This window comes from Scyliorhinus torazame, chromosome 19 (assembly GCF_047496885.1).
Source record: "Scyliorhinus torazame isolate Kashiwa2021f chromosome 19, sScyTor2.1, whole genome shotgun sequence".
Lineage (NCBI taxonomy): Eukaryota > Metazoa > Chordata > Chondrichthyes > Carcharhiniformes > Scyliorhinidae > Scyliorhinus > Scyliorhinus torazame.
In genome coordinates, this window is record NC_092725.1 from 147,074,674 (window position 1) to 147,096,469 (window position 21,796).

The 21,796-nt window shown below is 49.0% G+C and overlaps 1 protein-coding gene across 2 annotated transcripts in view; it reads right to left on the reverse strand.

The window, feature by feature from the left end:
- The window catches only part of LOC140396596 (synapsin-3-like), a 749,989-nt gene that overhangs the window by 603,534 nt on the left and 124,659 nt on the right, over positions 1-21,796 (reverse strand). For both annotated transcript variants that reach the window (XM_072485394.1, XM_072485395.1), the window contains exon 2: positions 16,249-16,819. In XM_072485394.1, coding sequence (XP_072341495.1) covers positions 16,249-16,574 — 326 coding nt within the window. In that variant the 5' untranslated portion in view covers positions 16,575-16,819. The remainder of the gene's footprint in view (positions 1-16,248; positions 16,820-21,796) is intronic.

Below are 21,796 nucleotides of genomic sequence, written 5' to 3' on the forward strand. Positions count from 1 at the left end.
CAGATTTGACGTCGCAGGAGGGGGCCAGCGTTCAGGTAGGTGGTTTGAAGTGTGTCTACTTCAATGCCAGGAGTATACGAAATAAGGTAGGGGAACTGGCAGCATGGGTTGGTACCTGGGACTTCGATGTTGTGGCCATTTCAGAGACATGGATAGAGCAGGGACAGGAAGGATGTTCCAGGTTCCGGGGTTTAGGTGTTTTAGTAAGCTCAGAGAAGGAGGCAAAAGAGGGGGAGGTGTGGCGCTGCTAGTCAAGAGCAGTATTACAGTGGCGGAGAGGATGCTAGATGGGGACTCATCTTCCGAGGTAGTATGGGCTGACGTTAGAAACAGGAAAGGAGAGGTCACCCTGTTGGGAGTTTTCTATAGGCCTCCAAATAGTTCTAGGGATGTAGAGGAAAGGATGGCGAAGGTGATTCTGGATATGAGCGAATGTAACAGGGTAGTTATTATGGGAGACTTTAACTTTCCAAACATTGACTGGAAAAGATATAGTTCGAGTACAATAGATGGGTCGTTTTTTGTACAGTGTGTGCAGGAGGGTTTCCTGAAACAATATGTTGACAGGCCAACAAGAGGCGAGGCCACTTTGGATTTGGTTTTGGGTAATGAACCAGGCCAGGTGTTGGATTTGGAGGTGGGAGAGCACTTTGGGGACAGTGACCACAATTCGGTGACGTTTACGTTAGTGATGGAAAGGGATAAGTATACACCGCAGGGCAAGAGTTATAGCTGGGGGAAGGGCAATTATGATGCCATTAGACATGACTTGGGGGGGATAGGTTGGAGAAGTAGGCTGCAAGTGTTGGGCACACTGGATAAGTGGAGCTTGTTCAAGGAACAGCTACTGCGTGTTCTTGATAGGTACGTACCGGTCAGGCAGGGAGGAAGGCGTTGAGCGAGGGAACCGTGGTTTACCAAAGAAGTGGAATCTCTTGTTAAGAGGAAGAAGGAGGCCTATGTGACGGTGAGGTGTGAAGTTTCAGTTGGGGCGAGGGATAGTTACAAGGTAGCGAGGAAGGATCTAAAGAGAGAGCTAAGACGAGCACGGAGGGGACATGAGAAGTATTTGGCAGGTAGGATCAAGGAAAACCCAAAAGCTTTCTATAGGTATGTCAGGAATAAAAGAATGACTAGGGTAAGAGTAGGGCCAGTCAAGGACAGGGATGGGAAGTTGTGTGTAGAGTCTGAAGAGATAGGCGAGATACTAAATGAATATTTTTCGTCAGTATTCACTCAGGAAAAAGATAATGTTGTGGAGGAGAATGCTGAGACCCAGGCTATTAGAATAGATGGCATTGAGGTACGTAGGGAAGAGGTGTTGGCAATTCTGGGCAGGCTTAAAATAGATAAGTCCCCGGGGCCTGATGGGATTTATCCTAGGATTCTCTGGGAAGCCAGGGAAGAGATTGCTGGACCTTTGGCTTTGATTTTTATGTCATCATTGGCTACAGGAATAGTGCCAGAGGACTGGAGGATAGCAAATGTGGTCCCTTTGTTCAAAAAGGGGAGCAGAGACAACCCCGGCAACTATAGACCGGTGAGCCTCACGTCTGTAGTGGGTAAAGTCTTGGAGGGGATTATAAGGGACAAGATTTATAATCATCTAGATAGGAATAATATGATCAGGGATAGTCAGCATGGCTTTGTGAAGGGTAGGTCATGCCTCACAAACCTTATCGAGTTCTTTGAGAAGGTGACTGAACAGGTAGACGAGGGTAGAGCAGTTGATGTGATGTATATGGATTTCAGTAAAGCGTTTGATAAGGTTCCCCACGGTAGGCTATTGCAGAAAATACGGAGGCTGTGGATTGAGGGTGATTTAGAGATGTGGATCAGAAATTGGCTAGCTGAAAGAAGACAGAGGGTGGTGGTTGATGGGAAATGTTCAGAATGGAGTTCAGTTACAAGTGGCGTACCACAAGGATCTGTTCTGGGGCCGTTGCTGTTAGTCATTTTTATCAATGACCTAGAGGAGGGCGCAGAAGGGTGGGTGAGTAAATTTGCAGACGACACTAAAGTCGGTGGTGTTGTCGACAGTGCGGAAGGATGTAGCAGGTTACAGAGGGACATAGATAAGCTGCAGAACTGGGCTGAGAGGTGGCAAATGGAGTTTAATGTAGAGAAGTGTGAGGTGATTCACTTTGGAAGGAATAACAGGAATGCGGAATATTTGGCTAATGGTAAAGTTCTTGGAAGTGTGGATGAGCAGAGGGATCTAGGTGTCCATGTACATAGATCCCTGAAAGTTGCCACCCAGGTTGATAGGGTTGTGAAGAAGGTCTATGGAGTGTTGGCCTTTATCGGTAGAGGGATTGAGTTCCGGAGTCGGGAGGTCATGTTGCAGCTGTACAAAACTCTGGTACGGCCGCATTTGGAGTATTGCGTACAGTTCTGGTCACCGCATTATAGGAAGGACGTGGAAGCTTTGGAGCGGGTGCAGAGGAGATTTACCAGGATGTTGCCTGGTATGGAGGGAAAATCTTATGAGGAAAGGCTGATGGACTTGAGGTTGTTTTCGTTAGAGAGAAGAAGGTTAAGAGGAGACTTAATAGAGGCATACAAAATGATCAGGGGGTTAGATAGGGTGGACAGTGAGAGCCTTCTCCCGCGGATGGAAGTGGCTGGCACGAGGGGACATAGCTTTAAACTGAGGGGTAATAGATATAGGACAGAGATCAGAGGTAGGTTCTTTACGCAAATAGTGGTGAGGCCGTGGAATGCCCTACCTGCTACAGTAGTGAACTCGCCAACATTGAGGGCATTTAAAAGTTTATTGGATAAGCATATGGATGATAATGGCATAGTGTAGGTTAGATGGCTTTTGTTTCGGTGCAACATCGTGGGCCGAAGGGCCTGTACTGCGCGGTATCGTTCTATGTTCTATGTTCTATATATTTTTTAATTAATTTACAGGATGTGGGCGTCGCTGTCGAGACCAGCATTTATTACCCATCCTTAGTTGCCCTTCAGGAGGTGATGGTGAGCTGCCTTCTTGAACCGTTGAAGTCCTTGAGGTGTAGGTACACCATAAGGAGGCTTATGTAAAGGTGAGACATGAAGGTTCAGTTAGGGCGCTCAAGAGTTACAAGTTAGCTAGGAAGGACCTAAAGAGAGAGCTAAAAGAGCCAGGAGGGGACATGAGAAGTCTTTGGCAGGTAGGATCAAGGAAAACCCTAAAGCTTTCTATAGATATGTCAGGAATAAAAGAATGACTAGGGTAAGAGTAGGGCCAGTCAAGGACAGTCGTGGGAAGTTGTGCTTGGAGTCCGAGGAGATAGGAGAGATGCTAAATGAATATTTTTTGTCAGTATTCACACAGGAAAAAGACAATGTTGTCGAGGAGAATACTGAGATTCAGGCTACTAGACTAGAAGGGCTTGAGGTTCATAAGGAGGAGGTGTTAGCAATTCTGGAAAGTGTGAAAATAGGGGCTGGTTTAGCACACTGAGCTAAATCGCTGGCTTTTAAAGCAGACCAAGGCAGACCAACAGCACGGTTCAATTCCCATACCAGCCTCCCTGAACAGGCGCCGGAATGTGGCGACTAGGGGCTTTTCACAGTAACTTCATTTGAAGCCTACTTGTGACAATAAGCGATTTTCATTTCATTCCATTTCAAATAGATAAGTCCCCTGGGCCGGATGGGATTTATCCTAGGATTCTCTGGGATGCTAGGGAGGAGATTGCTGAGCCTTTGGCTTTGATCTTTAAGTCATCTTTGTCTACAGGAATAGTGCCAGAAGACTGGAGGATAGCAAATGTTGTCCCCTTGTTCAAGAAGGGGAGTAGAGACAACCCCGGTAACTAAAGACCAGTGAGCCTTACTTCTGTTGTGGGCAAAATCTTGGAAAGGCATATAAGAGATAGGATGTATAATCATCTGGAAAGGAATAATTTGATTCGAGATAGTCAACACGGTTTTGTGAAGGGTAGGTCGTGCCTCACAAACCTTATTGAGTTCTTTGAGAAGGTGACTAAGCAGGTGGATGAGGGTAAAGCAGTTGATGCGGTGTATATGGATTTCAGTAAAGCGTTTGATAAGGTTCCCCATGGTAGCAAATATGGAGGCATGGGATTCAGGGTGATTTAGCAGTTTGGATCAGAAGTTGACTAGCTGGAAGAAGACAAAGGGTGGTGGTTGATGGGAAATGTTCAGACTGGAGTCCAGTTACTAGTGGTGTACCACAAGGATCTGTTTTGTGTCCACTGCTGTTTGTCATTTTTATAAATGACCTGGAGGAGGGCGTAGAAGGATTGGTGAGTAAATTTGCAGGTGACACTAAAGTCGGTGGAGTTGTGGACAGTGCGGAAGGATGTTATAAGTCACAGAGGGACATAGATAAGCTGCAGCACTGGGCTGAGAGGTGGCAAATGGAGTTTAATGCAGAAAAGTGTGAGGTGATTCATTTTGGAAGGAATAACAGGAAGACAGAGTACTGGGCTAATGGTAAGATTCTTGGCAGTGTGGATGAGCAGAGAGATCTCGGTGTCCATGTACATAGATCCCTGAAAGTTGCCACCCAGGTTGAGAGGGTTTTTAAGAAGGCGTACGGTGTGTTAGCTTTTATTGGTAGAGGGATTGAGTTTCGGAGCCATGAGATCATGTTGCAGCTGTACAAAACTCTGGTGCGGCCGCATTTGGAGTATTGCGTGCAATTCTGGTCGCCGCATTATAGGAAGGATGTGGAAGCATTGGAAAGGGTGCAGAGGAGATTTACCAGAATGTTGCCTGGTGTGGAGGGAAGATCTTATGAGGAAAGGCTGAGGGACTTGAGGCTGTTTTCGTTAGAGAGAAGGTCAAGAGGTGACTTAATTGAGACATACAAGATGATCAGAGGATTGGATAGGGTGGACAGTGAGAGCCTTTTTCCTCGGATGATGATGTCGAGCACGAGGGGACATAGCTTTAAATTGAGGGGAGATGGAAATAAGTCAGATGTCAGAGGAAGGTTCTTTACTCAGAGAGTAGTAAGGGCATGGAATGCCCTGCCTGCAACAGTAGTGGACTCGCCAACACTAAGGGCATTCAAATGGTCATTGGATAGACATATGGACGATAGGGGAATAGTGCAGATGGTCTTTAGAGTGGTTTCACAGGTCGTCGCAACATCGAGGGTCGAAGGGCCTGTACTGCGCTGTAATGTTCTATGTTCTATCTGTGATTAGCGGGGATGCTGCTGGCCTGCCTTGGCCTGCTTTAACAGCCAGCGATTTAGCCCAGTGTAATAATAATCCCTTTTGCTGTTATTCCTACCAAAATACATAACCTCACATTTGTCAACATTCTATTCCATCTGCCAGACCCTAGCCCATTCACTTAGCCTATCCAAATCCCTCTGCAGACTTCCGGTATCCTCTGCACTTTTTGCTTTACCACTCATCTTAGTGTCGTCTGCAAACGTGGACACATTGCACTTGGTCCTCAACGACAAATTATCGATATAAATTGTGAACAATTGTGGGCCCAACACTGATCCCCGAGGGACACCACTAGCTACTGATTGCCAACCAGAGAAACACCCATTAATCCCCATTCTTTGCTTTCTATTAATTAACCAATCCTCTATCCATGCTACTACTTTACCCTTAACAAAGAACAAAGAGCAAAGAAATGTACAGCACAGGAACAGGCCCTTCGGCCCTCCAAGCCCGTGCCGACCATGCTGCCCGACTAAACTACAATCTTCTACACTCCCTGGGTCCGTATCCCTCTATTCCCATCCTATTCATGTATTTGTCAAGATGCCCCTTAAATGTCACTATCGTCCCTGCTTCCACCACCTCCTCCGGCAGCGAGTTCCAGGCACCCACTACCCTCTGTGTGAAAAACTTGCCTCATACATCTACTCTAAACCTTGCCCCTCTCACCTTAAACCTATGCCCCCTAGTAATTGACTCCTCTACCCTGGGGAAAAGCCTCTGACTATCCACTCTGTCTATGCCCCTCATAATTTTGTAGACCTCTATCAGGTCGCCCCTCAACCTCCGTCGTTCCAGTGAGAACAAACCGAGTTTATTCAACCGCTCCTCATAGCTAATGCCCTCCATACCAGGCAACATTCTGGTAAATCTCTTCTGCACCCTCTCTAAAGCTTCTGGTAGTGTGGCGACCAGAATTGAACACTATACTCCAAGTGTGGCCTAACTAAGGTTCTATACAGCTGCAACATGAATTGCCAATTCTTATACTCAATGCCCCGGCCAATGAAGGCAAGCATGCCGAATGCCTTCTTGACTACCTTCTCCACCTGCGTTGCCCCTTTCAGCGACCTGTGGACCTGTACACCTAGATCTCTCTGAATTTCATGGATCGCCATGGATCATTATCTTATGCAGCAACCTTTTGTGAGGCACCTTGTCAAAAGCTTTCTGGAAATCCAGATATACCACATCCATTGGCTCCCCATTGTCTACCGCACTGGTAATGTCCTCAAAAAATTCCACTAAATTAGTTAGGCACGATCTGCCCTTTATGAACCTATGCTGCGTCTGCCCAATGGGACAATTTCCATCCAGATGCCTCGCTATTTCTTCCTTGATGATAGATTCCAGCATCTTCCCTACTACCGAAGTTAAGCTCACTGGCCTATAATTACCCATTTTCTGCCTACCTCCTTTTTTAAACAGTGGTGTCACGTTTGCTAATTTCCAATCCGCCGGGACCACCCCAGAGTCTAGTGAATTTTGGTAAATTATCACTAGTGCATTTACAATTTCCCTAGCCATCTCTTTTAGTACTCTGGGGTGCATTCCATCAGGGCCAGGAGACTTGTCTTTGTGTCTTCCACTGTGAAGACCAACCCAAAAAACCTGTTCAGTTCCTCAGCTATTTCCTCAGCTCTTTTTCATAACCTGGTTGCTTATCATTGGTTGGGGACTAATGACAATCCCACAATCCTGTGGGAGTATGAGCTTCCCCAATGAGGGGGGCAGAGAAATCATTAGTAAACTCTCTGTATAAATAAAGCTGGCCAGTTTGGAACTAGCAGGAAGGAGTGAGCAGCAAGCGAAATTGCTGCTGCTGTTGTAGATATATGTTATTGTAAATAAATGTTATTTCTTTGTATCCTTAAAACTCGTGCTGGATTCTTCGTGGCCCTCACAAAACTGGCGACGAGGGTTAAAATGAATAGCTGTCTACACTGCTGAAGCCACTTCCCTGGATTTTTGTTGGATACAGGTTGGAAGTTGATTTCTATTATACCATGCCTCTGTATGGTCGTTTGGATGTTTTTGATGCTGTGCTGCAAAGCTGGAACCAGTACACACAATGGATGCGTTACTATTTCCGGGCAAACAATATGACCGAAAATGAGCGCCAGGTGGTCATATTGCTCACCGCCTGCGGCCCGCATACGTTTGGGGTGATAGGAGCCTTATGTACCCAGCTGCGCCTGACACCAAAACGTTTGATGAACTTGTGAATTTAGTGGGGCAACATTTTAACCCAACCCCGTCCATGATAGTCCAGCGTTACCGGTTTAATACCACTGAGAGGACCTCTGGAGAATCCCTTGCCGACTTTCTATCCAAGCTACGCAGGATTGCGGAGTACTCTGACTATGGTGAGACCTTGGCAGAAATGTTACGCGACCGTTTGGTTTGCGGTATTAACAATGCAGCCACCCAGAGAAAGTTGTTAGCTGAGTCAACATTGACTTTTCAACAGGCCATTCAAATAGTTTTGTCCTGAGAGCGTGCAGAATGAGGAGTGCAGGGGCTACAGGGAATGGAGGTGCATGCCTTGGAGCGCAACCCCTTCCGTCCGAAAACATACCCCCGCACTCCTGCGGTACCTTGGGCGAGGCAACGTCCGGACCGACGCCAGTGGCCGTCGGACATTTCTCCCCGAAGGGAGCCTTCTCCAGAACCAATGGATGAGGAGCCATGTCCGTGTCAGACTTGGAGGCGCCGACCCCGTCGCGGACACCGGTCCTCGGGGCGCCAGAGGCGCCGTCATTCCGGCCGAAACTGGGACCAACCCAGGGGCTGTACCTTCCATGTGGATGGACCTGCGGCGACTACTCCTGAGGACATGGAGACTGAGGACGACTGCCTGCAGCTGCATTGTGTGGCAGCTCCCCGTGTGGCCCCCATTAAGGTGACAGTATGGGTCAATGGTCACCTGCTTGAGATGGAGTTGGACACTGGCGCAGCGGTCTCCGTGATCGCCCAGAGGACATTCGACCGCATCAAGCAGGGTATACAGACCCTTACATTAACCGACTCACAGGCCAGGTTGGCCACCTACACGGGGGAACCACTGGACATTGCAGGAACTACAATGACCCCTGTTGTTTATGGACGCCAGGAGGGGTGTTTCCCACTTATCGTGGTGTGCGGCCATGGGCCCAGCCTGTTGGGTCGGGACTGGTTGCACCATTTGAGGTTGCAGTGGCAGCACATCCTCCAAACAGTTTCTGTATTCCAGCCCGGTTTGGGGAAAATAAAAGGGCCGTAGCCCGAATCCAAGTCGAACCAGGAGCCACGCCGCGCTATTTCCGGATGCGTCCGGTGCCTTACGCCTTGCTTGAGAAGGTAGAAGGGGAGCTCACTCGTTTGGAGACTTTGCGTATTATCAGGCCCGTCTGTTTCGCTGACTGGGCAGCACCAATTGTACCTGTAATGAAGCCAGATGCCACAGTTCGCTTGTGCAGCGACTATAAACTTACAGTGAAAACGGCTTCCCGACTCGACCGATATCCAATGCCTCGCATAGAGGATCTCTACGCAAAGCTTGCAGGCGGACTCTCGTTCACAAAATTAGATATGAGTCACGCCTACCTACAGTTGGAGCTGGACCCTGCCTCCCGACCTATGTAACGATTAATACACACCGGGGTCTGTATGAATATACACGTTTGCCCTTTGGAGTATCCTCTGCCTGCGCTATTTTTCAACGCATTATGGAGGGCATTTTGAGAGGTTTACCACGTGTTGCTGACTACTTAGATGACGTTTTGATTACAGGGACGTCGGAGCAGGAACATTTGGAAAATCTGGAGGCTGTCCTTAGACGCTTTTCAGAGGCTGTAGTCTGTTTATGTCGCACAAAGTGCGTCATTCAGGCGAAGGAAGTAGTCTACCTGGGTTATCGGGTGGACTGCAAAGGTTTGCACCCCGTCGCAGAGAAGGTGCGCACGATTCAACAGGCCCCCGCCCCAACTGACACTTTGCATCTTTGTTCTTTCCTCTGCCTCGTAAGCTATTACGGGAAGTTCCTCCCCAATCTGGCAACTACGCTGGCCCCCTTACACCTTCTGTTAAAGAAAAATCACACCTGGGTCTTGGGTCAGCCGCAAGAAACCGGCAGGTAAAACAACAATTGTCGTCGTCTGGGTTACTAACCCACTATGATCCTGGAAAGCCTTTGCTCATCACATGTGATGCATCCCCGTATGGTATTGGGCCGTCCTGTCCCACAAGATGGAGAACGGGGCCGAGCGGCCGATAGCTTTCACCTCCCGCACATTGACTGCAGCGGAGAAAAAGTACGCGCAGATCGAGAAGGAGGGCCTGGCAGTGGTCTTTGCGGTGAAACGTTTCCACCAGTACGTGTATGGCTGCCACTTCACTATTGTGACTGATCATAAGCCCCTGCTGGGACTTTTCAGAGAGGATAAGCCAATACCGCCCATTGCTTCCGCACGGATCCAGCGCTGGGCTTTGTTGCTTGCTGCATACGAGTATTCTCTGGGGCACAAACCAGGTACGCAGATAGCAAATGCCGACGCACTGAGCCGATTGCCTTTATCGACCGGCCGCATGTCGACCCCCACGACTGATGAGGTGGTTGCAACCCTAACTTTTATGGACACCTTGCCTGTCACGGCATCACAGATCCGTGAGTGGACCCAGACGGAGCCAGTCCTGTCAAACGTTCGACACATAATCCTGTATAGTGGGCAGCACAGACAGCTCCCAGGCGAGTTGCGGGCATTTTCCTCCAAGCTGTCAGAGTTCAGCGTAGAAGACGGCATTCTCTTGTGGGGGACGCGTGTGATTGTCCCGGAAAAAGGCCAGGAGCTGATACTATCAGACTTGCGCAATGGGCATCCAGGTGTGACCAAAATGAAAATGTTGGCCCGGAGTTATGTCTGGTGGCCAGGCCTCGACACCGACATTGAGAAGGTGGCCCAAAACTGCTCCATTTGTCAGGAGCATCAGAAGCTTCCGCCGGCCGCGCCCCGACATCACTGGGAATGGCCAGGGCGGCCTTGGGCACGCTTACATGCAGATTTCGCAGGCCCTTTTCAAGGATCCATGTTCCTTCTATTAATCGACGCCCAGTCTAAATGGCTAGAGGTGCGTAAAATGCTAGGCACAACGTCCTGCGCAACAATTGAGAAGATGCATTTGTCTTTTAGTACGCATGGCCTCCCTGAGGTGCTGGTCACGGATAACGGCACTCCATTCACAAGTGAGGGGTTTGCGAGGTTCACGAAGATGAACGGCATACGCCATATCCGCACTGCCCCTTACCACCCGGCATTGTGACCCGGACAGTACTGCATTGAGACCCGGACAGTACTGCATTGTGACCCGGACAGTACTGCATTGTGAGCTAGACAGTACTGCATTGTGAGCTGCACAGTACTGCATTGTGACCTGGACAGTACTGCATTGTGAGCTGGACAGTACTGCATTGTGAGCTGGACAGTACTGCATTGTGAGCTGGACAGTACTGCATTGTGAGCTGGACAGTACTGCATTGTGACCTGGACAATACTGCATTGTGAGCTGGACAATACTGCATTGTGACCTGGACAGTACTGCATTGTGAGCTGGACAGTACTGCATTGTGACCCGGACAGTACTGCATTGTGAGCTGGACAGTACTGCATTGTGAGCTGGACAGTACTGCACTGTGACCCGGACAGTACTGCATTGTGACCTGGACAGTACTGCATTGTGAGCTGGACAGTACTGCACTGTGACCCGGACAGTACTGCATTGTGACCCGGACAGTACTGCATTGTGACCCGGACAGTACTGCATTGTGAGCTGGACAGTACTGCACTGTGACCCGGACAGTACTGCATTGTGAGCTGGACAGTACTGCATTGTGAGCTGGACAGTACTGCATTGTGAGCTGGACAGTACTGCACTGTGACCCGGACAGTACTGCATTGTGAGCTGGACAGTCATGCATTGTGAGCTGAACAGTACTGCATTGTGACCCGGACAGTACTGCATCGTGACCCGGACAGTACTGCATTGTGAGCTAGACAGTACTGCATTGTGAGCTGCACAGTACTGCATTGTGAGCTGGACAGTACTGCATTGTGAGCTGGACAGTACTGCATTGTGAGCTGGACAGTACTGCATTGTGAGCTGGACAGTACTGCATTGTGAGCTGGACAGTACTGCATTGTGAGCTGGACAGTACTGCACTGTGACCCGGACAGTACTGCATTGTGAGCTGCACAGTACTGCATTGTGACCCGGACAGTAGTGCATTGTGAGCTGGACAGTACTGCATTGTGAGCTGGACAGTACTCCATTGTGAGCTGGACAGTACTGCACGGTGACCTGGACAGTACTGCATTGTGACCTGGACAGTACTGCATTGTGACCCGGACAGTACTGCATTGTGAGCTGGACTGGACTCATTGTGAGCTGGACAGTACTGCACTGTGACCCGGACAGTACTGCATTGTGACCTGGACAGTACTGCATTGTGACCCGGACAGTACTGCACTGTGACCTGGACAGTACTGCATTGTGAGCTGGACAGTACTGCATTGTGAGCTGAACAGTACTGCATTGTGAGCTGGACAGTACTGCATTGTGACCCGGACAGTACTGCACTGTGACCTGGACAGTACTGCATTGTGAGCTGGACAGTACTGCATTGTGACCCGGACAGTACTGCATTGTGAGCTGGACAGTACTGCATTGTGAGCTGGACAGTACTGCACTGTGAGCTGGACAGTACTGCACTGTGACCTGGACAGTACTGCATTGTGAGCTGGACAGTACTGCATTGTGACCCGGACAGTACTGCATTGTGAACTGGACAGTACTGCATTGTGACCCGGACAGTACTGCATTGTGAGCTGGAGACTACTGCATTGTGACTTGGACAGTACTGCATTGTGAGCTGCACAGTACTGCATTGTGACCTGACAGTACTGCATTGTGACCCGGACAGTACTGCATTGTGAGCTGCACAGTACTGGATTGTGAGCTGGACAGTACTGCATTGTGAGCTGCACAGTACTGCATTGTGACCTGACAGTACTGCATTGTGAACCGGACAGTACTGCATTGTGAGCTGCACAGTACTGGATTGTGAGCTGGACAGTACTGCATTGTGAGCTGGACAGTACTGCATTGTGACCTGGCCAGTACTGCATTGTGAGCTGGACAGTACTGCATTGTGAGCTGGACAGTACTGCATTGTGACCCGGACAGTACTGCATTGTGACCTGGACAGTACTGCATTGTGACCCGGACAGTACTGCATTGTGAGCTGGACAGTACTGCATTGTGACCGCACAGTACTGCATTGTGAGCTGCATAGTACCACATTGTGCCCGCACAGTACTGCATTGTGCACTGCACCCTTTATGATTGTTAAAAGTGAACATGATTATGCACTTTTTATACAAAATCATTCGAACTGTCAAGCTGTCAAAGCACTGTCCAGCTGTCAAAGCACTGTCCAACTGTCAAGGAACTGTCCAGCTGTCACAGAACTGACCCGCTGCCATGGAACTGACCAGCTGTCGTGGAACTGACCAGCTGTGATCGAACTGACCCGCTGCCATTGAACTGACCAGCTGTCACGGAACTGACCAGCTGTCATGGAACTGGCCAGCTGCAATGGAACTGACCAGCTGCTATGGAACTGACCAGCTGTCATGGAACTGACTAGTACAGGCTTGAGGTCTGCAACTATTACTTTGTGCAATTTTGTACATTGCATTGTATTTCTGTTTTGCTCTTGATTTTAAGCCTATAGTAAATTCTTATAGTCCATTTGTATTTAACCTCACTTGATAGATCTTGGTCATAACCCAGCTATGATTGTGGTTTGAGTTTAGATTAATTAATCAATAATTATCAGTAGTGTTGCGTTTTTCTATGGGCTGGTTGGTTGGTAAAGAAAATATTCATACAAATAAAGGACCTTTGATGCACTGGGGGGACTTCTGGATTTTTCTGAGGTTTTGGTACTTCCTTATCGGCATGAGATGGTTTTCTCTGCGAAGGTTGTCTATTTTCTAGTAGATTCAAGATCATTTCAACTTGACAGCAAAGATGTGCCAAGCACTCACTGGTTTTGAACGATTATATTAGATTTGTTCCCATTCAGTAAGTGGGCATGTTCCGTGGCCAAGGAAAGGGTGTGTGAACCAGGGCAACATTCCATTTGGGGAAGCAAAAAAAAGACAGTCATCTGCTCCTAGAAATCTTCTTCGAACTACAAACAAAATGTCTGTACTGCAGTGATCAGGATCTATATGTAATAAGAACTAGGAGCAGAAGTAGGCCATCTGGCCCCTCGAGCCTGCTCCACCATTCAATGAGATCATGGCTGATCTTTTGTGGACTCAGCTCCACTTTCCGGCCCGAACACCATAACCCTTAATCCCTTTATTCTTCAAAAAACTATCTATCTTTATCTTAAAAACATTTAATGACGGATCCTCTACTGCTTCACTGAGCAAGGAATTCCATAGATTCACAACCCTTTGGGAGAAGAAGTTTCTCCTAAACTCAGTCCTAAATCTACTTCCCCTTATTTTGAGGCTATGCCCCCTAGTTCTGCTTTCACCCGCCAGTGGAAACAACCTGCCCGCATCTATCCTGTCTATTCCCTTCATAATCTTATATGTTTCTATAAGATCCCCCCTCATCCTTCTAGATTCCAACGAGTACAGTCCCAGTCTACTCAACCTCTCCTCATAATCCAACCCCTTCAGCTCTGGGATTAACCTAGTGAATCTCCTCTGCACACCCTCCAGTGCCAGTACGTCCTTTCTCAAGGAGACCAAAACTGAACACAATACTCCAGGTGTGGCCTCACTAACATCTTATACAATTGCAGCAGAACCTCCCTAGTCTTAAACTCCATCCCTCTAGCAATGAAGGACAAAATTCCATTTGCCTTCTTAATCACCTGTTGCACCTGTAAACCAACTTTTTGCGACTCATGCACTAGCACACCCAGGTCTCTCTGCACAGCAGCATGTTTTAATATTTTATCATTTAAATAATAATCCCTTTTGCTGTTATTCCTACCAAAATGGATAACCTCACATTTGTCAACATTGTATTCCATCTGCCAGACCCTAGCCCATTCACTTAGCCTATCCAAATCCCTCTGCAGACTTCCAGTATCCTCTGCACTTTTTGCTTTACCACTTATCTTAGTGTCGTCTGCAAACTTGGACACATTGCCCTTGGTCCCAAACTCCAAATCATCTATGTAAATTGTGAACAGTTGTGGGCCCAACACTGATCCCTGAAGGACACCACTAGCTACTGATTGCCAACCAGAGAAACACCCATTAATCCCCACTCTTTGCTTTCTATTAATTAACCAATCCTCTATCCATGCTACTACTTTCCCCTTAATGCCATGCATCTTTATCTTATGCAACAACCTTTTGTGTGGCACCTTGTCAAAGGCTTTCTGGAAATCCAGATATACCACATCCATTGGCTCCCCGTTATCTACCGCACTGTTAATGTCCTCAAAGAATTCCACTAAATTAGTTAGGCATGACCTGCCCTTTATGAACCCATGCTGCGTCTGCCCAATGGGACAATTTCCATCCAGGTGCCTCGCTATTTCTTCCTTGATGATAGATTCCAGCATCTTCCCTACTACCGAAGTTAAGCTCACTGGCCTATAATTACCCGCTTTCTGCCTACCTCCTTTTTTAAACAGTGGTGTCACGTTTGCTAATTTCCAATCCGCCGGGACCAACCCAGAGTCTAGTGAATTTTGGTAAATTATCACTAGTGCATTTGCAATTTCCCTAGCCATCTCTTTTAGCACTCTGGGGTGCATTCCATCAGGTCCAGGAGACTTGTCTACCTTTAGCCCCATTAGCTTGCCCATCACTACCTCCTTGGTGATAACTATCTTCTCAAGGTCCTCACCTGTCATAGCCACATTTCCATCAGTCACTGGCATGTTATTTGTGTCTTCCACTGTGAAGACCGACCCAAAAAACCTGTTCAGTTCCTCAGCCATTTCCTCATCTCCCATTATTAAATCTCCCCTCTCATCCTCTAAAGGACCAATATTTACCTTAGCCACTCTTTTTTGTTTTATGTATTTGTAGAAACGTTTACTATCTGTTTTTATATTCTGAGCAAGTTTACTCTCATAATCTATCTTACTCTTCCTTATAGCTTTTTTAGTAGCTTCCTGTTGCCCCCTAAAGATTTCCCAGTCCTCTAGTCTCCCACTGATCTTTGCTACTTTGTATGTTTTTTCCTTCAATTTGATACTCTCCCTTATTTCCTTAGATATTCACGGTCAATTTTCCCTCTTTTTACCGTCCTTCCTTTTTGTTTGTATAAACCTTTGCTGAGCACTGTGAAAAATCACTTGGAAGGTTCTCCACTGTTCCTCAATTGTTTCACTATAAAGTCTTTGCTCCCAGTCTACCTTAGCTAGTTCTTCTCTCATCCAATTGTAATCTCCTTTGTTTAAGCACAAAACACTAGTGCTTGATTTTACCTTCTCACCCTCCATCTGTAATTTAAATTCCACCATATTGTGATCGCTCCTTCCATAATCTATATGTAATAAGTAATTTAAATGCCCAGAGTTCTTTTGAAATGAAAAAAGATCTTCAGCAGACTTTTGCTAAAGAATAAAATAGTGCCAACTGCTCCTGGACTCTTTTGGTTGACGGGACATCTGGTGCAGCTTAGAAAAAAAACATCTGATATTCTTAAATTTTAATAAGCTCCATTATTTACATTTGCCAGGGTTTGTTCTTGTAGGTACACACATTATGAATGCTTGGCTGGGTTTCAGTGTGTCCAGAACCACTTAACTCAGCAAGGGGATGTGTTCACACTAGTCCTCTCACAAAAGACGTGCTGTTAGGTAATTTGGATATTCTGAATTCTCCCTCTGTGTACCCGAGTAGGCGGCGGAGTGTGGTGACTAGGGGATTTTCACAGTAACTTCATTGCAGTGTTAATGTAAGCCTACTTGTGACAATAAAGATTTTTTTTTTAAAAACTACAACAAACCTGGCCAACAAACACCTACCAGTCAGTGTGTGGATCATCAATCACCAAGAGGATCTTCGGTTTCCTTACGACAGGGATGGTGGGTCCAGCAGGGACTCCAGTAGGGGGTGCAGCTCCTGTTTGTTCCACTAACCCCGCAGCTGCTGCCGTTGTCTGCTTGACTGCGTTTGAAATGGAGCTGAGGAGGGTGGAGCCTGTGGAGGGAGCTGGCGGCTGGCGACGCTCCGTGGCTGGGGACACCGGCGAGCTGGTCGAAGTGTCCGGTCGCTGCAGGTCCATCATATAACCATTTGGTAAATTGGCCACAAAACTGCTGTCTGAGAGGCGCCTCCTCAAATAATTCATCTTCCTGAAAAACGGAAAGGGCTTTCTGAGGATCTGGGTTACAGGTTAAATGTTTAAAACGTTTAGAATGAAAAGCTGGAAGTTTTCAAACTCTGAAGTATCTTGATAGTGGTTCTTGATTTCTTTCCAGTGAGTTGGACACAGAGAGGTTGTAGTTAGCAGGTAGATCGATGGATCTGAAGGTCCCTGAAGAATGATCAGCTGTCGGATTGGAATCTTCTCTGTGACTCTCCCAGGTAGCTATCCTGTGGACAACAAGACATTTCATATCAATCAGAAAGACAGGATTCCCTGACATTGATCAACCAACCCAACAAATGTCTAAATGTTATTCAGTAATGTTGGTTCCAGCTCTGGATCCAATTAGGTTCAACTTCGATGTCAAGGGGAAATGTATCCAAATTGTAACCTTACCAGATTTAACTAATGCAGTAAACATTGCAAATGCCATAATTATATACGGTGCACACCTAGTGCTGACATCAGATATCCCATCATTGACAATGCGGTGTCGGGAAAGAAAAAAATGAAGCACCCCCTCCCTCCCTTCCTCCCCCTCTCCCTCCCTGCCCCTCTCCCGCCTTCCCTACCTCCCCCTCGCCCTCCCTCCCACCCCCTCTCCCTCCCTCTCTCCATCCCCCTCTCCCTCCTTCCCTCTCCCTCTCTCCCTCCCTCTCCCCCTCTCCTTCCCTCCCCCTCTACCTCCCCCCTCTCTCCCTCCCCCCTCTCACCCTCCCCCCCTCTCACCCTCCCCCCCTCTCACCCTCCCCCCCTCCCTCTCTTCTTCCCTCCCTCCCCTTCTCCCTCCCTTCCTCACCCTCTCGTCTCCCTCCCTCCTTCCCTCTCTCCCTCCCTCCCTAGGACCACTCTTATCCTTGTCCACCAGCACTTTCAAACTTACTGAATTGTGGTCACTGTTCCCGAAATGCTCTCCTCCTGAAACTACTACCACCTGGCCGGGCTCATTCCCCTTTACCAGGTCCAGTACACCTCGTTCCCTAGTTGAACTATCTACATATTGTTTTAAGAAGCCCTCCTGATGCTCCTTACAAACTCTGCCCCGTCTAAGCCCCTAGCACGAAGTGAGTCCCAGTCAATATTGGGGAAGTTGAAGTCTCCCATCACAACAACCCTGTTGTTATTACCCGTTTTCAAAATCTGTCTACCTATCTGCTCCTCTATCTCCCACTGGCTGTTGGGAGGCCTGTAGTGAACCCCCAACATTGTGACTGCACCCTTTTATTCCTGATCTCCACCCAGATAGCCTTGCTGCCCTCTGAGGTGTCCTGAAGAGACAGCGAAGCGAAGGAGTGAAGAGACAGCGGAGTGAAGGAGCGAAGAGACACGCGGAGCGAAGGAGCGAAGAGACAGCGGAGTTAAGGAGCGAAGAGACAGCGGAGCGAAGGAGCGAGGAGACAGCGGAGTGAAGGAGCGAAGAGACACACGGAGCGAAGGAGCGAAGAGACACACGGAGAGAAGGAGCGAAGAGACACACGGAGCGAAGGAGCGAAGAGACAGCGGAGTGAAGGAGCGAAGAGACACGCAGAGCGAAGGAGCGAAGAGACAGCGGAGTGAAGGAGCGAAGAGACACGCGGAGCGAAGGAGCGAAGAGACAGCGGAGTGAAGGAGCGAAGAGACACGCGGAGCGAAGGAGCGAAGAGACAGCGGAGTGAAGGAGCGAAGAGACAGCGGAGCGAAGGAGCGAGGAGACAGCGGAGTGAAGGAGTGAAGAGACACACGGAGCGAAGGAGCGAAGAGACACACGGAGCGAAGGAGCGAAGAGACAGCGGAGCGAAGGAGCGAGGAGACAGCGGAGTGAAGGAGCGAAGAGACACACAGAGCGAAGGAGCGAAGAGACAGCGGAGTGAAGGAGCAAAGAGACAGCGGAGCGAAGGAGCGAGGAGACAGCGGAGTGAAGGAGCGAAGAGACACAGGGAGCGAGGAGCGAAGAGACAGCGGAGTGAAGGAGCAAAGAGACAGCGGAGCGAAGGAGCGAGGAGACAGCGGAGTGAAGGAGCGAAGAGACACGCAGAGCGAAGGAGCAAAGAGACAGCGGAGTGAAGGAGCGAAGAGACACACCGAGCGAAGCGGCGAAGAGACAGCTAGTGAAGGAGCGAAGAGACAGCGGAGCGAAGGAGCGAGGAAACAGCGGAGTGAAGGAGCGAAGAGACACACGGAGTGAAGGAGCGAAGAGTCTGCGGAGTGATAGTACAGCTGTGATATTCTCCCTAACCAGTAGCGCAACTCCGCCACCCCTTTTAGACAAAGTCCATGAAGATTTGGTGGACAAAGGGTTACATGTTGTGGCCCAGACTGTGGCTGAAGGCACAGTATTGCTGTTTGGCTGTATAATTCCAGTGAGGTATCCAGTCTATTGGTTCAATTTGGTTTTAAACTGCCTTTTAATTAATGCAGGCAGATTCACAACTTTCTGACTAGCCTGTGTACGGTGTGATCATAAACCGGAGGCATCATAAGACCATAAGACATAGGAGCGGAAGTAAGGCCATTCGGCCCATCGAGTCCACTCCACCATTCAATCATGGCTGATTTCAACTCCATTTACCCGCTCTCGTGTCCTCTGACCCCATGAGTTCCTTATAGATGTCGGAGACCTTCCCTTCTCCCACCCACACTCTGGAAACTACCCTATCCTGAATCCCCCTTGGTGGTAGGAGCGGGAAGGTTGAGACCTGCCTACGTCGGAAGTCCCGCGCCTGCAGGTACCTGAATTTGTTTCCCCTCGCCAATCCAAATTTGTCCTCCAGCTCCCTCAAGCTAGGAAATCTCCCTTCTATGAACATATCCCCCATCCTCTCAATTCCTGCATCCTGCCATCTCCGAAACCCCCCCTCCATCCTTCCCGGGGCAAACCGATGGTTATTGCAGATTGGGGACCAGACCGATGCTTCCTCCGCTCCCACATGCTTCCTCCATTGCCCCCAGACTCTCAGGGCTGCCACCACCACGGGGCTGGTGGAGTACCGTGCCGGCGGGAACGGCAGAGGCGCCGATATCAGCGCCCCCAAACTGGTGCCCTTACATGAAGTCGCCTCCATACGCTCCCATGCCGACCACCGCCCCCCTCCCCCACCACCCACTTCCTGATCATGGCTGTATTCGCCGCCCAATAATAGTTACTGAAGTTTGGCAGCACCAGCCCGCCCTCTCCCCAACTCCCCCCAATCATCCCCTTTTTTACTCGCGGGGTTTTGTCCACCCATACAAAGCCCGTAATAACTTTGTTAACCCGTTTAAAAAAGGTCAGAGGAATAAAGATGGGGAGACACTGGAACACAACAGGAATCGCGGAAGGGCCGTCATCTTCACCGTCTGCACCCTCCCAGCCAGTGACAACGGGAGCGCGTCCCATCTCCGAAAATCGTCCTTCATTTGATCCAGCAGACAGGCCAGATTAAGTTTATGCAACCGTTCCCATTCCCGCGCCACTTGGATGCCTAGATACCCAAAGCTTCCCCCTACCACTCTAAACGGCAGTTCCCCCAGTCGCCTCTCCTGTCCCCTTGCCTGGATCGCAAACATCTCGCTTTTCCCCATATTTAGTTTGTACTCCGAAAACCGGCCAAATTCCCCCAGAATCCTCATGATTTCTTCCATCCCCTCCACTGGGTCCGATACATACAGAAGCAGGTCGTTTGCGTAAAGTGAGACTCTGTGTTCCACTCCCCCCCCTCCCCCCTCCTTTCCAGCCCCTTGAGGCTCTCCGCGCAATTGCCAGTGGCTCTGTAGCTAGTGCGAACAACAGTGGGGAGAGGGGGCACCTGTAGCCATGTAAAATGGCTGCTTTCCGATTAATCTGGCCAAAACCCTGTTTAAAACGGCTAACCCGAAAGACTGCTGGGAAAAGCAGCCAAGAAGACACAAGCAGGCAGCTGCAGACAGGTTTGCATATTCGGCTCTGGGAACGTAGCCCAGATCGATACACAGGGCTATCAACAGCCCATCAACCCAGGTATCCACAGTTGCATTCAGGACTGTTTACACCTAATCTACTCAGACATCCAGTGAAATCGGCTATCCCCGGGAACAAATGCAACATATCAGCAATTGAATAGACCTGTCGGCGCCTGCAGTGGCCGAAACAAAGACAGGTGAGCGACCACCCCCCGATCGAGGAATCGCCTCACCATTGGACACATCGACCCCAGAGATTGGGGACAGATCCAATCACTTGGGACTCAGGGTCAAGGGCCGCCCCGGGAGGCGGGAAGCCCCTGGGCCCTATAAAAGTGAGGGTCCAAGTTCAGATCTCTCTCTCTCTCCTCTTCGCCTGCTCGAGACCTTCGCAAGACCAGCCACCGGCAACTGTAAGTTTGAATCCAGCGACCGCTATCCGATAGAGACGCCTAGCCACCGACCTGTAGCAGCCTTTTGAATCCCGCGGGCCAGATTTGATTGGACAAGCCATTCGTTTCCCTGACCTGGTGGGCTCTTCCTAAGTTAAGTATTGGCCAGTAGTGATAGGTTTGTTATATAGAAAGTGGTATTAGGGTATTAATATTGCTTGTTGTATATAATAAATGACTGTTGTTTTAATCCTTACTAAGCGGTGTGCTGGGTTATTAATCATAACCTGAACTTGAACCACGTGGCGGTATCATAAAGATACCTGGCGACTCATGAGCAAAGGTGACCTAAACAGAGCAAATAGACTAAAGCTAAAAAGAGCAACACACCCCTGTCTCGTCCTCCGATGTAGCCTAAAATAGTCTGATGTCGTCCTATTCATCCGTACGCTCGCCACAAGAGCCTGATACAGCAACCTGTCCCAGTCAATAAAGCCCCGCCTGAATCCGAACCGTCCCAGTACCTCCCACAGATATTCCCATTCTACTCAATCCAAAGCCTTCTCTGCATCCATGCATCCACTACCTCCACCTCCCTACCTTCTGGGGGCATCATGATCGCATTTAGCAGCCGTCTTACATTGGACACCAACTGCCTTCCCTTAACGAACCCCGTCTGGTCCTCCGCAATCACGTCCGGAACACAGACTTCAAGCTGGAGCTGTTTGTCAACACACCACTTACCACACACTCACTGCAGCCAACAATACGGTTGAGGGAAGTCCTGCTCCCCGAGGTCGGGTGGTCCAAGGTGGGCCCACAGCCCCGTTCCACTGAGCAGCAGAGAGACACCCTCTTCCTCAGGATGGGCTGCAGACTCAAACCTGCCCTCCTGAACACCGCCTGGTGGTGGCA